This window comes from Cebidichthys violaceus, unplaced genomic scaffold (assembly GCF_023349555.1).
Source record: "Cebidichthys violaceus isolate CVI_PGR_0920_01 unplaced genomic scaffold, fCebVio1.0.p SCAF_12, whole genome shotgun sequence".
Classification (NCBI taxonomy): Eukaryota; Metazoa; Chordata; class Actinopteri; order Perciformes; family Stichaeidae; genus Cebidichthys; species Cebidichthys violaceus.
The window spans coordinates 3,933,942-3,952,097 of NW_027176285.1; the positions used below are offsets into that span (position 1 = coordinate 3,933,942).

Genomic DNA, 18,156 nt, shown 5'->3' on the forward strand with positions numbered 1-18,156 from the left:
GTACTAAAGAGGGAAACGCTACTGTGATGATATCTATACAACATCAATCGGGGATGTGCATGACTGGGCCCCGCGCACACAAAAACAGGACTTGTCAGTCTGAAATGCCCCAGGGCCACAGCATGCAGCGGTGTTTCACTGCAAAGCTGTTGGAAGCAGTGAAATGGGGTGTGTTTAATTGGATTAGTGTGCCGTTGACTTGACCTCAGCGCCTTGCTGAGACTTCTGCAGGGGTTTGATTCAAACTAATGGACAATTCGCAGCAGCTCTCCGCGTAGTCTGACAATCACCTGAAGCAAACACCCGCCTCCCATCCCAGTCCATTATGCACCGCATCATAAACTCATATGCTCATCCATAATTGAGACGCAAAGTCAATTAATCACGGGGAATATTACAGTGGCCAGCTAGTTTAGCACACCAGGAGGAGAGCTCCAGGGAGACATTTATTGGCTATGATGCGAGCGGTCAGACATTGTGCTTAAATACATTTGCATATTAGGGCATCAGTGCAGGGCTGCAATTAATGATTATAGCTACCCGTAGCTTATTATTTCTCCTAACCAACAGCTAAAACCCAAAATAATTCTGTTTATTGGGAAATGGACTGAACAATTTGAGAGGCAGAAATCTTACAAATGTTTGGCATTATTATTCTGATTAATTACTAAAAAATGTTAATTAGTCATTACAATTAAATGAATCTTCTATCAATTAAGAGATTAATAAATTAAGCACTTGATTTAAAGTGATTTAAAATAATCTGCTGTTGGGCCACTAAAAACTTCGAAATTATGAAAAATCGAATTCTTTAAATCCATAAATGACACAAATGCACACGTCATATTTTGTTTTACAGGAAGAAAAGATGGTTGGATGTTGATATGGAAATACAAAGAAGTGAACACGAACATGAAGTGATGACAGAACTGTCGCCAGTCAAAGCTCAATGACAGGTATAAACAGGCTCGATGCAGGATAGTTATTTAGCATCAGGCCAACTTACAGCAGAAATCATCTTTGTGGCAAAACCTCAACAAAATACAAGTTTCAAACAATGGTGGTATTTACAGGAGGGCTGCAATTCAGGGACTGATTGTGACTAGATTTAACGGAAATTAATAACCAATAAGCAAGTGAATTGTCTTTAACCCACAATGCTTGTAGCCAGTCTATTAAAAACCTAGATGAAAATTGACAATCACTGCTTTACCAATAAATTGTTAGATAAGCTACTTCTGACGGACCTCTGGAGCCACAGTATGATGAGGAGAAAAGTGTATACTGATGCAGAACTAGTTTAAAAAAGTAGATTTTTTTAATGTTTTGATGCGTTTGTTGTCGCAGGAAAACTGTGCCGCTGTAACCGCTGTGAATCCAAGCTGACTACAACACCTTCAAGAGTAAAATTAAGCTACAAACATTTCAGAGCCACCTTTGAGCCTAAAGGGGGGGTGAGTGTTTGATATTTAAAAGATGGAAAGTAAAGTGTGAAATAGCAATTTGCATTCCATGTGCTGCAGTCAAAGTGGTGAAGAATGTGCTTCGTTAAGACGTGACCAACATCCGACCGCGGACATCCAAAGAGCCGGAGGGCATCCAAAGATGGACTGTTGCGGTCGTGGGATGCCTCCTACCTTCAGTAGTAGGTGATACTTCAGCACCCTCTGCATGGGAACCACCAGAAGATCCTGCAGCTTGAACTTCCCTTCCTGCACCTTCATGGTACATTCCTGTTGAACAACACGAAAAAAAGGAGCGGCGCGGTTATCACATAACACATTGCATAATACCACATTGAACATTTCCTACTAACAAGCATTCATTCAGTGCTTAATTATTCATTGTGTTTTGTTGCATTGCTGCGACTGCTTCCACACATTCACGGGGCATTCCATTAGCAATAAGGAGGCCAGTTTATTCCGTTGGGGGAAACAAAAGCTCTGGTCGTTCCAGCTATTTGTGACGTAATTACCCTGCATGCATGGGAAATGCCTCTGATTAATGAACACACTTCTAGGCATTCTGCACTGGCTCCAAAAGAAGCTGTCTTTAGTTAGCATCATCTTATAGGCCGGTTTGTGTAGGTGCGTCTGTAAAGGGACAGCATATCCATCTTTACAAACAAGGTCATTGTGTATAAAAAAGATAGTGAGAAGCTGTTTGACCCTGTTACAAAGCTCTAGTGTTTTCAGATAGCGTATCTCCCTGCCAACTACTCAGGCCGCAATCACATCAATTGTTTTCGTCGACAGCTCCAAGAGACATTTTTTTCTGGCCGTGCAAACTGCTGATTAGCCTTAAGCCTACTATTTCAGCAGGGCAATAGCCTTCCTCTCTAATCACTTCAGATCATTCTAAAGAAGATCAGAGAATAACAGTAGCGCACAAATATAATAAAATGGCGTGCAGCTGAAGTGGACTGTATGTCTTCCAGATTCAAATCTTATCTGTGATACAACTTTTTCTCTGTAAGAACTCGAGTACATTTAACACGACCTCTCGAAGGCAGTCGCTACAAATTCCCGACTCTGAACAGTATAAACTCGACAATGTAAATGGGATAATGTTGAGTACAGCATAACAAAACATAATGAACTCAACGTCTCTGACAGCATATTTGCAAATTACATTATTTGCCGTTCTGATTTCAGCTACATTTGTGCATGACCCTGGCAAATTTGGACCACATTTATGAATTGATTTAATTCATTAGTTATTCAATGTCATCATGTATTCAATAGTGAATTAGACTTTCATACTAATGGGTAATGATTTTGTAAGAGATGTCTGATTCTATAGAATCTCATTGTAGACATTTGCATAATTGCCAATGAAACGTGGTTGCTGTGGTTTTAAAACCACATCTCCATTTACCTCATTGTGCACAGTGACAGCACTGATATATAGTTGTAATAGTATATGTAGTTTACCACATTGACTAATACATAACGCATTTCCATCTAATGATGTCTGAATGACTAGTAGGGGTGCATGTAGTGGCTATTTTCCCTATTGAGTAGTCTGTTGTTTATTTCCTGATTAATCAATTAAATGAAATCTTCACCTTGCTTTATTTCCTCCGGCGCAAAAAAACACCTCAAAACATTACAAATGATCCCTTTAAGGGTTACATATCACAGGTCCATACGCAGACAGATGGGCTTCAGCACATCTGTCTGCTTATCAGTCATTTTGTTTTCAGTTTGAAAAAGAATCGCGTGTTCACTGCCTGCACTGTGATATATTCTTTTCACAAAAAAGCACTAAATCATTGGGTTGTCATCTGTTTGCGGTGAGTGATGGAGGTCATTACCTCTACTTTAATCTTGACGTCCTCTCGTGTTGCTATTAGCTCATCCAGTGTCTTCTGGGCGTTCTCCATGTGGCTGCAGTACTGACCGTAGATCAACAACCTGGTGAAGGACACAATTCAACAACAACTGTCAGACTATACACGCCGTCACAGCTCGTCGTCCTCCACGGGACATTCACCAAACACCATCAATAACTGTAGATTCATGTTTGACCGTGGCTCAAACGTGAAAAAAAGCTGAAAAGCAATCTAAGTAAAGAGCAAATTTGGTCTATCAATAAAAAGTATTGAAAAGACAAGTAGTGCATGTCCTCAGTCTCTTTCATTTCTAAGCTGTTAACTAGATTCACTCCCAGAAGGCTTTCTGCAGCTCAACACGTCTTACGAATGTTCAATCTCTAAACGATGAAACATTCATGTCTGTTCAGAGAAATCCACAGCTGAGATTTTGATTTCGATATTTTCTGCGATAACAGGAAACACGTGGTCTCATAAATCCCCTCCGAAGCCTTGTGTACAGTTCAAAATTAGGCTTAATTAGCACTAATGAGGCTCTTTTAAAAAGGTTGGGTATGCACCATATCTTTGTAAAAACACCGGGACAAAGGAGATTGCTGTTTGAGTCCACAATTAGCTGTGAACTGGTTAGTGCCTTTCGGCAATGTACCGCATATTAATTTTTTAAGATTAATGACACAATTTGAGAGGTCAGCCCGAGAGTCATTTGGCACTATAGGGGGCAGATAAATGAATATGTGAATAAATATGATTAGGAATGCACGTGAATACCATGAATAAGTAATGACTGGATTCTGATCCCAGGGCAATATTTGGAGGGGTGGCATCCTCCCGCCAATGAGCTGTAATCACAGAGCATTAATGAAAGACGCTGCTGTATATCAGCTGCTTTGCAGAGTTCCTCTTATCAGCGTGTGAGGGGGAAAAAAAAAAAGAAAAGAAATCTCTTAATTCCGAGCGGTGAGGATATGAGAGCTGCGGTTCATTAGATATTACAATGCTGACGCTGACACAGATCTTTGGGTTCAGCTGGGAGGGAGTTCAAAGTCATCCTGCCTGGAGGATGCCACTGCATGTGGCACACATTGCGCTCACTCACTAAGTCAAAGTAGGTCATTGGCAATGCTTTTAGAGTGTGTGTCCCCTCCCCTTCCCGCCGTAGTAGCATTGGTACTCCGGTTTCTTAATCTGAATTGAGTGGGGTGAGGTGGCACCCTGAAGTCTAATCAAGCCTCTGATAGATCTGTGACGCAGACTAGAAGAGCACACAGACCGAGCAGGGGAAATAAAACTACAACATCACGTTGATTTCTGCTCTCTCACAACACACTTTTAAGTTCTGTGCTCAACTTTAACTTTCGCGTGCTAGCAGCAAGCCGGAAATTCCCCCCAAATACATGTGGAGCATCCCGTTGTGCGCCCAGTAGCGCTTCTTCCTTTTGATTTGATTTTCAATCTCCCCCCAATAGCCCAAAGTAAACGGGCCCACGACTGTGTCCTCCTGCAGCAGGAAACACAACTTCTGGATGCGTGATGCCATAAAGTTTGCTTTGCCTGATATGATAGTTTTTGATATGGTTGTTATGAACTGCTGCTTGGTCAAAAAACAGCATTCTGAAGACATCCCAATTATGAGGCTCTTTTTTCAATTTCTTTTTTACTTATAGAGACTAAAATATTATCAAGGAAATAATCAGCAGATTAACTCATAATGAAAAAAATAATTAGTCGTAGCCCTATAAAATAAATGGTTGAACTATAAAGGTAACATTGCAAATAGTGTTTTTCAAAATACACTTAAGGTGAATGTTGCTTTTATTTATTTGTGTTACTGTTACACAACGCTGAGCCTTCATCGTGATCCTGTAATTGAAACAGTTGCCACAGTTCAGAAGAAGTTATGTTGCTTTAAAGTGTTGCTCAAACACTTTTTTTCTTTTTTTTTTTAAATGATTGCAGCTTCAGTCCACTGCCCCAAAAACACAATACGGCAACGTATCAATCTCCATCATCAGTGTATCAAACGGTTTGTCAGAGGTGGAACTCTTGAAAGTAGAGTTTTTGTCAGGCCCATCCAACGGTTGATCTTCTACTCCACAGAGATCCACCAGTGATGATCTCTGGAATCTTCACAGGAGCCCAGGCGGACCTCTGACTACAGCCCCCCTGCAGTGAAGCTCCTACCCGGGTTAAACCGGCTCTGGGCTAACAAGCCCCTGATTAAGACCTGATCCACACTAGGGGAGACAGCTCCCCTCAGCTACCGCCCCCCCAGGACGACAAAGTGATTGAGATTAATGGGGGTCTTGATCAATTATAAGATAGCAGGCGGACTGTGCAATGTAGCGAGGATCCAAGAGACACCCTTCATATATTACATTATCGGGGGACAAAAGTGCAAAAGGCTAAAAGCTCCTGCTGTGAATGTGGGGATCATTATAGCAGTTTAAGAGTTTGACAGATGTAAGATGTATTTTTGACAGTCATAAGTAGAAATATTAAAGACATATATAGAACATTTTAGTGAAAATTAATAAGTTAAATGTTAAAGAAAAGTAAAGATGAAGAAATTGAAAGTGTAGCAGCAGTCTCTGAGCTTAAACATGCTCAATGTTCTTCTTAAAGCCAGACACCTAGGTGTAGTTATGGATCCAGACCTCAACCTGAACAGCCACATCAAGACAATCACAAAACCAGCCTCCGATCACCTGAAGAACATCTCAAGGACTAGAGGACTTATGTCTCAAGAGGACTTGGAAAAATGTGTCCATGCATTTATCTTCAGTAGACTGGACCACTGTAACGGTGTGTTTACAGGTCTCTGTAAAAAGTCAGTCAGAAAGCTGCAGCTGATTCAGAACGCTGCAGCTCGAGTCCTCACTAAGACCAAGGAAGTGGATCACATCACTCCAGTTCTGAGGTCTTTGCACTGGCTTCCTGTCCAACAAAGAATTGACTTTAAAATCCTGCTGTTGGTTTATAAAGCACTGAATGGTTTAGGGCCAAAATACATCTGTGATCTGCTGCTACCTTATGAAGCATCCCGACCCCTGAGGTGGTCTGGGACCGGTCTACTTTCTGTTCCCAGAGTCAGAACTAAACATGGAGAAGCAGCGTTCAGTTCTTCTGCTCCACATATCTGGAACAAAGTCCCAGAAAGCTGCAGGTCTGCTGAGACCCTCAGATCCTTTAATAAATCCAGACTGAAGACTTTTCTGTTTGCTGCTGCCTTTGATTGAACCACATTCAAGGATATTAATCAATTTCCTGCATTTTACTACTTTGTTTTATTTCTTACACTGCACTGCAACTATTATTCTGTTTTTAGCTTTTTAGTGTTTCAATGAATGTTTTTAATTGTTTTTAAATCTCCTTTTCTTTTGCATTATGTTTTGATGCTTTTAATGGTTTTATGTGAAGCACTTTGAATTCCCTTGTTGTTGAAATGTGCTATACAAATAAACTTGCCTTGCCTTGCCTTCAATTGAACCACATTCAAGGATATTAATCAATTTCCTGCATTTCTGCATTTTACTACTGTATCTTACTTCTTACACTGCTTTTTAGTGTTTTAATGACTGTTTTTAATGTTTCAATGAATGTTTTTAATTGTTTTTAAATCTCCTTTTCTTTTGCCTTATGTTTTGATGGTTTTAAGTGAAGCACTTTGAATGACCTTGTTGTTGAAATGTGCCATACAAATAAACTTACCTTGGCTGAAAGGACTTGTACAATATGTTAGGGCTAGATCTTTATTCATCAGAGCATGGCCTTAAAAGATGCTATGATGAGCCCTGGTAACCAGCTGTTCGTGGGGCATCGTTATCAGAACGTTTTCAGAATGTTGACAGAATGTTCACATGCAAAGCGTTCACAAATAAATTGAATTGAATTGAAAATAACGTTCACAGGAAAGTGGGGGGGTGCAGTGGAGATGACGGTATGAAAAGGATAATAATCATTCATATATTTTGATTGTACGTGTTTTGTTAAATGATTGTATGGCCTTTAAAAAACAGGTTGAAACTGTGTTTCAAGGCAAAAACCTGGGTCGCTACTTATTAAGGAACATATACTGAAAGGGTCCAAAATGATGTTTCTCCCACAGCACTGGCAAAAGCTGAGTGAATGAAAGTGATTAAAAGAGTGATTCATTGGCTTATCTGGTCAAGTTTAAAAGAAGGCCGTCCTTTAGTGTTTTTGAGCGTGTGTGTGTGTGTGTGTGTGTGTGTGTGTGTGTGTGTGTTTTCATCAGTACCACTGTGTGCCTGGAGCCAGAGGTTCTCCGCTGCCTGAGGGCTCAATCTCTTTTTAAGTTTCCATTTGCAGCAAACAAACGGCATGTCCAACCAAACAGCCAGCACCATTCTGCTGTAATATCGGAGCCCACTTTAGCCTCTTGAAGATTGCAGTTTTGGTTTCACAGTAAATCTGTTCTCAGGGATCCCACCAGCCTTGTTTCCAAGCAAACAAGCTCTGATAAACCCGCTGTGCACTACCTTTTCACCTCCAAATGGCAGCCATACAAAGTTAGAAACTACAGTAACTGATGAAGAAATATATGTATACATATATATACAAAATATATAATTCAGTGTAGGACTGGAGCTCTCAAATGGTAAAGCTGGTTAATTTGTATTCATTTTGGGAAAATAAAAAAGACTAATTAGTAGGGAGCATAATGACGTGCCCTTGAGCAAGGCACTGGATCCCCTTCCTGCTCCCCGGGCACTGTATAGTTACAGCTGCCCACTGCTCCTACTGCTAGGATGGGTTAAATGCAGAGGCTTAATTTCCCTGTGTGTGATGTGCTGTGTATTTGTGTGACAATAAAAGTTGATTTGATTTGTGTGAGTTGTGTGTTCAGCAATAAAAAGGCGAGGAGTAAAACGCTGGTGCATGGAAAATAATACAGTATTTTGTACTGTACACAGAAGATGAATTACATTGAATTGATTTTAGTTTTTAGCGCATAAAAAAAGAAAGAAAAGAAAAGCGTCAATATCTGACACCACAATATCACACCCAAAGTCACAAAATCACACACAACTGTGTTGTCAAGCAATAACTGGATCACTTGACGCCGTGTTGTGTGGACATAAGTTATATATTCACACATTTAATAACAGCCTTTCGTCTGAGACTTGAGAGGCTAGTCAGAGGCTTTGTCCTCTTCACTGAGATAGGCAGTGGAAGAAAAGGGGCTGATGACACACAAGCACACTGCGGCATGCATCCACTCTTGGCGCAGTCGTGCATAATTAGTCCGTGACACGGTGATAAGCACACTTCTAACTTGACACCGCGTCTGAACACACCACTGTGGGAGGTAACGACTCATCATGCCCTGTTTTCTCCTTCAATTGCTGCTTGAAACTTTTCACTCTAAAATACCGTATTGTACATCAAAGAAAAAGAAACAAATCAGGACTCGGTGTTTTGATTAAATTGCAAATATGAATTCAAACTAAATGTAAATAATAATTGGAGTAGTCGAATTAAGCTCTATATTGGCCTTTCCTAAAACAACGAAAGCAAACTTAGACATCTTCAGAGCAAGTGAATGAAGTTATTGCAGCGTTACTCTGTCATCTCATGCAGCATATTCAAACACTTATAAAGGCTAATAGTTGCAGTGGGGTTTCAAAGGTCCAACATTTGCTGGAGTGAAGCATTAATGCTGCTGCTGGTTTATTAATGTGGGTTCTGTGTTTATCACATGCCTTCTTTGCCTTCGAACACAAGTTGATTTTCCTTATTACTAACTAGAATTGAGAGTTGCCTTCGTCAAACAGTTTACATTCATGCTTGTCCAAAATGTCATCACTACATTTTAATCTATTAGACATTGGTGTGAAAGTGTATTAATTAGCATATGGAGTCTTGTTTTGTGAGTTCACAATGACACCCAGCTGGCATCAGTTCATCCTTGAGTCCAAGTACATGTTTGTGCCAGCTGTAATGAAAATCCCTCAAGGTTTTTCTGGGATCTTCGACCACCGAATTCTATTCAGTTCATTCTTGAATTCAAGTGGACGTTTGTGAAGAAATTCCCTCAGGGCCAGATGTGGCGTTCCAGAAAATGAGACGTACGAACAGGCGGCAACAGGGACGGACAGCCCAAAAACATAAGGCCTAAAACCTACAGGAGAAATTGAAAAAGAAGTTTGCAAACAGGCTATAATGCAAAGGAGAAGCTACCCAGCAACCTCTAAACGACAGAGCTGTTTCAGACAGTTTTCCCTTATTGGAGAGTTTGCTGGTGCAGTAAAAACTTGCTTTTTTGAATTATTTTCAGGGCTGTCATATCGCCCTGCTGTTCTGGCCTCTTGAATAATGAGGATGCTGTCGTGCATGTTATTTCACAGAAAATGCAATTTTGAGTAACTGCGCCCTGGGCCTTCACCCCCACCCTCGTGGAGCCCTACGTGCTGAGCCAATCTCCAAGCAAACCAGAAGTGACAGGCCGTGGAGCCAGCTAATATTCTCCGACACATGGCATTGGGACCCCCTCACCTCCACTCAACATTTCCAGCGCACAGTAAATGGAGGAGAACATAGAGCAAAGACCTCCAATAAAGAGGCTCATAGTGCAGCCATGATTAGGGACTGCAATGATATCAGGAAGCCGAGATTACTCCGGAAATGAGTCGGGGAATGACGAAAATGAGCATATCAACAAGAGCGTACTTAGATGCCCATTTAGTTTATAGAGCTTCCTCTGAGCCCACTTTTCCCTTTAGCCCAGTTCTGGCTGTTTAAAAATTGAGAAGTAGTCGAGATAAACCAGTGACATTTTCAGCATGGCATTCAGTTAAATGACTAAAAAGAAAAGCTTTTCATCTTTTGCACCAACGTGAGAGAAAAAAAATGAGAAAGAAACAAGCACATTGTTGTAAAGGTCACCTGGACTTACAAGCATAGATAGCCAAATGAATCATGCCAAGCCCGGTCCTCAGAAAAGTCGCCAAGATGCCTGATGAGAGCGGTGCTGTGCGAGTCCAAATCCCCTGGTCACAGTTGCTTATCGCCACAGAGAGACAAGACACCCCGGTGGCTTATAATGAGGCAGGTATACATGTCAATCACATGCACAGAGTCAAAGCCTGTGACGCACAGAAGCTGCAAATCTAATGAACCGTTTTCTTAAAATAACCCTGCTTCTCATTTTCTGAGAATGTCACTAAAGATAAATATTAACAAAGAACAGCATCTCATCAGCAAATTTGTTTATGAATAGAGGATAAATGTTAGTTATTTCTGTCAGAGACAGAAGGTTAACATCCATTTCAAGACGACCAGGTAGAAGACTGTACGTGTACTGTTATTCTGTGGCTCTTCTTCATCTTAATGCTACAGTATGCAATGATGTTCACTTTAGCATGTTTCCATCTTTGCGGCAACAGCTTGACAGTCTTGTTTCATCATGGTAGTGTCCTAGTGCACAAAGCTAGGTCCATAAATACAGCTTTTTTTTCCCAGTTGGGTGTGGAATAACTTGACTAGTCTGCACAGAGCCTTGACCTAAACACTTTTGGGATACATTGTAATGCCAGCTGTAACTTAGGCCTTGGCGCTTTATGAGCAGTCGACCTCTAGAGGCGGACATTTTTCTGGGAATTCCGTGGGTCGTGCGGGATGGAAGAAAATTTCATTATTCATCACATGACTGGGGCCGGACGGGAATCACTATAACAAGATGTCAGTTTTTATGTTAACATATGCAGTTCTAATATGAATAAACACGGGAAAAGGTTGGGACGGGAGTCATTCCTCCAGGATTGGGATGAGGACTGGAGTTAGGATCGGAATGAAAATCACACACCCGTGTTACCTCCACCGACCTCAAATCATAAGGCGTCAAAATCTTGTGGAAAGTCTTTCTGGATGTGCTGATAATGTTAATTAATAGAGGATGTTAATGGAACATAATGTCAATAGTTTTGATGTTCAACAATCAACTATTGGTCTAAGATTAAGGTGTCCACGTACTTTTGGTCGTAGAATTACTTTTCAAGTGAAGTACTTTTTAATATCATTTTTAGTCACATTTAGTCTAAAAGAAAAAAAACTGGCAAAACCAAAAAACAGGGCGTAAATCACAACACTATTCAATCAACAACATTGGACTGTAAAACTACTGTTTCTGCCAAACTCTCCTCCAGTATTTTCCCTGTTTCTCTCTCCCCATGTGCATCCTCTGAGCTTTCACGAGACAAACTCACTGTCCTTTACGGGGACCTTTGGCTAGCTGGACCTTACCTGGGGTTGCGTGCAAATGAAGATTCCCAACCACTGTTCAATCAGATCAGAGAGTCAGATGAGCTAAACAGGGAAGGAGATACAGTATAGGAGTGTGTGCATGCGTGTGTGTGAGATAGAGGGAGAGAGTATGTGCCTGCCTCCCTCTATTAGCAGAAATTGAGCCTCTAATGTCACACCAACTTTGTGTTACATGGCCCTCTAGGCTTAAGAAGCATGCAACAAGCCTATTACCTATGAAAACTGACGTCGCCCAAAGAAATACTGTGAATGCCTGTTTCAGGCTGCAAGGTCCTGTTTTATCAGGATCACTGGGCAGAAGAATATAATACATGCTTATGTATGCACGAACAGGTACGCACACACATTTGGTGGTGTGTTGCTCACTCTGGCAGTACTGGGTGTATCATGCGAGGAGAGTGACATATCCACGGTTGTGTATGGAATTATGACCAGGGACAGAACCTATCATCTCCATCATTACCATTGCCTGAGAAGCAGCCACACTCGGCACAGCAGGGAGGCAAATCACTGCTCCCCTCAGGGATGCAAATTATCCACACGTTGCCTCAGCAGCTGGGCAAGATGGAGATCTGAGAGGAAAACCTTTTTGCTAATAAACATCTGCTTTCTCGGTTCACGTTGTTTTAAAAAAAAAAAAATCCCAACACCACAGGAATCACCTTCTTCTCTCCAAATACATCCCTTTCTTAAAACAAGTGCAGAAAGAATATTCTGTCTTAAAACGAAATGTAGTTGTAGGTCCCTCCATGCTAGACATACATAAAACAAATATTATTTAAATGAATAGAATATTAAGAAAAATACTGTAAAGGTAACAATAAATACATTATAAGGAAAACTAAATAATATTTTCAAGTAATGCATGTATAGATAACTACAACAGATATATTAAATATGCGTAATATCAATATAAGTGTTTTAAATTATAGTGCAAATAGAACACTTTGGTTATAGTGTGAATGAATACATAGTGGTGGTATGGTAATGTGCAAAAGCAGCACAACCGAAAGTCTTCCATCTCATTTCTTCATGGTGGAGTGCGGCTGATTATTTTGATCTTGAAACAGAACAGACGAGGCAGGTGGCTGCACTTGAAATAAAGTGAAACCTGATTTTGTCAAACACTTGAAACAAGTTGAACTCCAGAAACAGTTCAAATTTATTCTTACTGTACTTCGAGCACGCGTGTCTTAAGAAAATAAAACCGCAGCGCAGGAATAACTGTGACAAGCAAATGCAGTCTTGAATTTACTCTCACCGTTTTGGTTGAATGGGGAACAATTAGTCACATGGTTTTCCAGCTTTTTCTCAAACATTTTACTTTGTTTTAAATTCTTTTAACACTAATTCCAGCAATCCTCTGACCGATGTGCGGATACTCACCACGACGCAGCAAATCTGCAGCTTCCTCTTAACTACAAGTGGGTTTAATACTCAATGTGCCCAAAAGAAGAACAGCATCTGCTTGTGCAGGGATCAACAACGCAAACAAGTATCAGGTTACTAACCTCTCCTTGAATTCAAGGAAGATCTTCCCCAGGCCGTTTCCTCCAGTCACCATGTTCAGGTCAATGGCTCGCAGGAGGGCAAAGTGGACTTTTATTACATCCTGAGTGCACATCATAATACATATTACAATCTACCCATTCTACTGTAATGCATCCTTTATAATACATATTTTTTAACATAGAAAGAACCACTCATACCGTAGATAGTCATTTCCTATTCAACAAATGAATGTACTATTATATACATATGTGATACGTAATATTCAACTGACTATAGTCAAATCCTTAAACTTAATATCCTTTATATACTATATATATAGCTATCTATATATTCTTCACAAACATATATATATATAATGAATATATTGAACTTGTCTGTAGATTTGTATTAACGCATGGTAAAACATTTGTTGAACACTTCTATATACATATTGTATAACATTAGTCGATCATTAGAATGTTCAACAAAGATTCATGAAATGGTTTGTCAAATATTTTGAACAGATTTTGAACATATTTTTACATTCGTTCAACTAAATTGGTCTGTGAATACGTAGGTATGTTGATGAATTCATATAATGAATTCACATTTACTCAATGTACTCTATAGATAATCAGTTAAACATGTACAGACTAAGTGAAACTGATGAATTGTTGAATCACATTAATACGCTGTTTCCATGTTAGAAATGCTCTGTACACTATTTGTAGGCAGACTATCCAAATAAAGTGCTACCTAATGTTCCTTTAGGTGTTCACGGTTTGGTAATTGGCGTAATATTGAAATGTTGCGTTTGATTAAATTGTACAACAAGAATTACAGCCCATGAGTCACTGAAAAGAGTGGAAATACATAGACTATTTTGCTACCCCCTCCTTGTGATGAAAACATTGAACTGTAAGATCAAAATCGCAGTGAAAATCAAAGCGTGAATATTAACATAAATAATCTACAACACGCCCTGTATTTTATTCATTCGGCCACCCATACACATATTGAATTATTCACTTGGTGTGCTGGACATTCAGGCGTGCAGTGTAGAATTAATTTTCTTTGCTTGAGCGGTGACTCACCTCAAGATTGACAAAGATAGCCTCCATGTCCTGTGGACTCATGACTTGCTTCAACGGGATCATGTAATTCTAAAGAGAAACAAGAGTAAATATCAACTGAACTCCTTGAGTTGTCTGTCTTTCATTTAAAAAAAGGTTTATGGATAAAATGCAATAAAGTTCTGGCCAAGCTTTTAGCAGATCTGTTTCGCACTCTATTGAGCCTCCATATTGTTGTTTACAGGGTGCACGAGTTATTTGATTTCAGGATATAACACTGTATCTGCCGTCAGTTCAAAGCATAAAGCTCTTCCCTATGCTGCACTTATGCTTATGGAAGAGAAACCTGCCTATTGTTTCTCCAACATTGTTTTATGGTTGTCACATTCCATCATCATAAACAATAACAAATAGATCAACTAAGAAGCAATGAAGAAATGAGGCTTTATTAACCCCAACTCAATTAAGCTTAACGAGTCCTCTGATCACGAGAGGGTTATTTATTCCCATTTAGTTTCGCGTTGGGCCGACGCGGCGTACACAGGATGCCCATTTAGTTTAATGAAATTAGCGGAGCGCATGATTTGTGGCGCTCCATCAAATCGCGAATGAAATCTGTCAATGCGGAAAGTGATGCGTTAGCAGCGCTGAGCTCAACAATGGCTCATTATCACGCGGAGAGAGATGGTGCATGTGTGCGAGTTTATGACTCTTTACGCACACATAATCCGCTGTTTTATGTGGATGCAAATCCAGTTTGTCTGCTTTTTTTTTTTCCGGCTGTAAGGGTGTCCAATGTTACCGCAGCTGTAATCACTAACTAGCGTAATGCAGCAGTAACACAGAAGGAAGTAAAGAAACTGTGATGGGAAGGTGAACAACACACCAGTGGGAGGTAAAGGTGCTTGAGAAAATAATGTAATATTCTCAATACAATTTTAGGTGATGTAATATGTGTAATGTGTGAGTAATAGGCTCTTTTTTTGGGGGGGGGGGGTTAGCTGTATGCTGGATACTGTATTGGATTCTGTGTTCACATACAACAATAATATACTCTCCCGGCTGTGATGTGCGTGTCTATTCTTAAAGCCCCAAGGGTTCAGTGTCTCCTGCTGAGCCAATAATAAACCTATTGACCGGCTCCCGTGACATTTGCGCCCTCCAATTAATGTGGCAATAGCTGACATTTGCATGCTGTGACCTGGCCCACAGGCCTAAGACACCAACAAAGAAGAACCGACAAAAGGAAACTCTAACACAACGTCGCATGTGCACTCACCTTCTCAATGTCCTCTAACGTCTTGTAGTACTTTGCTTCCGTCTCCTGGATCTCCACTAAGCAGCAATTTCTCTTGTCATCTTCTGTCATACCCATTTTCTACGGTGAGATGAGGAAATATAATGAGACAGGACAATTGAGACTGCATGATTTTGGATCATTGATTACCTTTTTACATTGTCCAGGCCTACATTTGTTTCCTTGCGATTACTGTTTAATGTTTTTAGAATTTTTGTTGGTGATGATCGCAGGGAATTGCATGATATTCATACACAAATGGAGTTCAAGATGATGTTTCAAAAGGATTATCGATCTAAATTTGTGACGTGCAAACACAGTTTTTCTTTTGCATTTTTAAAGGGCCCATACCAGTGGCTTTTTATGTTTCAGTCAATTCTCAAAACACATATATCGTGATAACTAAGCCTTTTGCAAACCTTGCCGCTGTGTTTTGGAAATTGTAATATATGTTGTTGCTGTTTTTTTTACCATTGCAGGCGGTCAATGGCTTCTATTCATTTCCATTGCTTGAGTTGTGTATTCTATCAAATAGCATTATCTGTATGAGATAATGCAGTGCCGACTTTTCCCAATCAATTTACCATGCAACCATAATGAAACATAGACAACGATGAAGGAGGACTTGATGTTGACTGTGATGGATTACACGACTCAAGCTGGTTTCTAGCGTCTGTTCCACTTTATTTCAACAGGATAATCTATTCGCAATCAATTCTGCTTTCCAGGGAGTCCTGGGCAAAAACAATTGATCGGATTTACTAGTTGATTTTCATACAGTCTGCAAATGAATGGAAAGCAATAATTAGTGGAACCAGAGGAATAATGCATTCAAAAATCTAACTAAACTAAAAATCTCTAGTTTAAACAGGTTAACACTATGCACAATTAGTGAGCTACAGTGCTGTCCCTCAGGTTTGACAGTTCTCTACGTATATGACTGCAGTTTGGTGGCAGGGAGTAAAGTGAGGTGGTGATGACAATGACTTTGGTGAGAAAAGGACGCGTATCAGCTTTTTTGTGTCACTGAATGTGTGGGCTGGCTGGCTGAACAAGACATATGAATGCATATGTAGATGAACTGGGAGTTTTTAAAGCGGGCACGTTTTGAGTGGGTGCTGGAGGATTGGGAAAAGTTACAAACTGATTTTCTCAGAGCGTTTCTCAAGAGACCTGACATCTGAGTAGGTCATATGAACATGAATATATATCAGCCCAGTCTCACTCCCAGACCTCTCGCATCTGCATTAGAAGCACCAAGCTTTTAACTGACTCCAATGCAAATCCTTCCGTGGCTATGTATAAAACGCTGATGTAATTTAAATGGCAAGAAAGTCTGCAGAGGGTCAAACAAACACAGGACTTTAACCCAGGAGACCCAGTGTCCTGAGTAAAATCCAATTATTATTATTTACTTGAAGTTTTGTTGTGTAACTTCTAGTCTTTACAAACGCCAGTTAGGTAAGAAGTGCAGCTATTTAAAGTGGGCTTATTTTAACCCAAACTACAATTTTTTTCCAAAGCCTAACCAAGAGGTTTCGTTGTAAGTAAACATACACCGGAAGTTTATTTTTAAAGGATAATGTATGCATGTAACGAGCGGAAATTTGACATGAGTCCAAAACTGATGCTAGAGCTAGAACGTCATAGAGAGAGGCTTCATTTCTATAGAGATGTTCTATGTTGTGGGAGGGATTTGAGAAGGCCTGACTGCAGAGTTACTAACAAAGCCATCTGGAACAGATGTGGCTGTTAATAACCAGTGCAGATAATACAAAAAATGGAACTAGCAATTTAGACATGCAAGTCTAGTCAAGGCCTTAATCCAGAGTGTAATCAACCAATCAGAAGCAGGGCGCAAAGCCAGCAGGGTAATGTTTATTTGTCTCGTGCTTTCCATGTGGCAGCTGGCGGTACTCGCTGATGTCACCGAGCTGAAGTCACAACCGTCTCCAAAGGGCCCTGAGTCACACCTTGGACCAGATGGGGGTCCCCTTTACCCACGAGGCACGGGTCAATAATCGAACCGGCAGGCCGTTCTCTTGGGATGCTATGAGTTTGTTTTAAATGAAGTGGCGGAGGGAGTTAGCCGACAGGGTAAGGTGAGTCACAAGCACAGCGGCACTCACCTGCATGTATCTGATCTGCAGCATGAGAAAGGCAAAGCAGTACAAGTCAGAAGTCAAATTAATCACCAGTTGTGAAAGAGATCGGAGTGCGTTTAGAGATATGACATCATGCAAATACGAAGGTAGGTCTTCCTCCAACGAGTGTGTGTTTCCTCTTTTTTTAGTTCATTGCTTCTTTCCTGGTAATAAGTGTTGTCTAATGGACCCCAGATAAGATGTGCCTGAGGTGAAATGCAACCCTTTAGTCATATAGACCTTCAGCAAGCAGCAGAGTCAAAATATGACAAACACCTGAGACAATTACATCATTAATAATTCACAAAAAAAAAACCCAACCTTATGATAAAAAAAGCAGGAATTGTGACAGAGTGTTCTCACCATGGGTTGTCGTACTTCCACCTTAATGATGTCCTCATAGATGTCATCCCCATCGTCCTCACACGGGACACAGTCGTAGATGTCATCCTCACCCAAGTCATGCTCACTGGGGAAAGAAACACACGCACACAAGTTGGATGAACAACTTAACTCAAAGGACGGATCCTTTTA

General features: G+C 40.4%; 1 protein-coding gene across 8 annotated transcripts in view; it reads right to left on the bottom strand.

Moving 5' to 3' along the window:
• Positions 1 to 18,156, bottom strand: part of vav2 (vav 2 guanine nucleotide exchange factor) — a 183,591-nt gene that overhangs the window by 19,167 nt on the left and 146,268 nt on the right. For 5 of the 8 annotated variants that reach the window (XM_068705941.1, XM_068705938.1, XM_068705940.1 and 2 more), the window contains exons 5-11: positions 17,986 to 18,091; positions 17,608 to 17,622; positions 15,461 to 15,559; positions 14,203 to 14,271; positions 13,129 to 13,229; positions 3,317 to 3,416; positions 1,638 to 1,733 (exon numbers count right to left, since the gene is read on the bottom strand). In XM_068705941.1, the coding sequence (XP_068562042.1) occupies positions 1,638 to 1,733; positions 3,317 to 3,416; positions 13,129 to 13,229; positions 14,203 to 14,271; positions 15,461 to 15,559; positions 17,608 to 17,622; positions 17,986 to 18,091 (586 nt within the window). The remainder of the gene's footprint in view (positions 1 to 1,637; positions 1,734 to 3,316; positions 3,417 to 13,128; positions 13,230 to 14,202; positions 14,272 to 15,460; positions 15,560 to 17,607; positions 17,623 to 17,985; positions 18,092 to 18,156) is intronic. The other 3 variants (XM_068705944.1, XM_068705942.1, XM_068705939.1) reach the window with 1 other exon arrangement.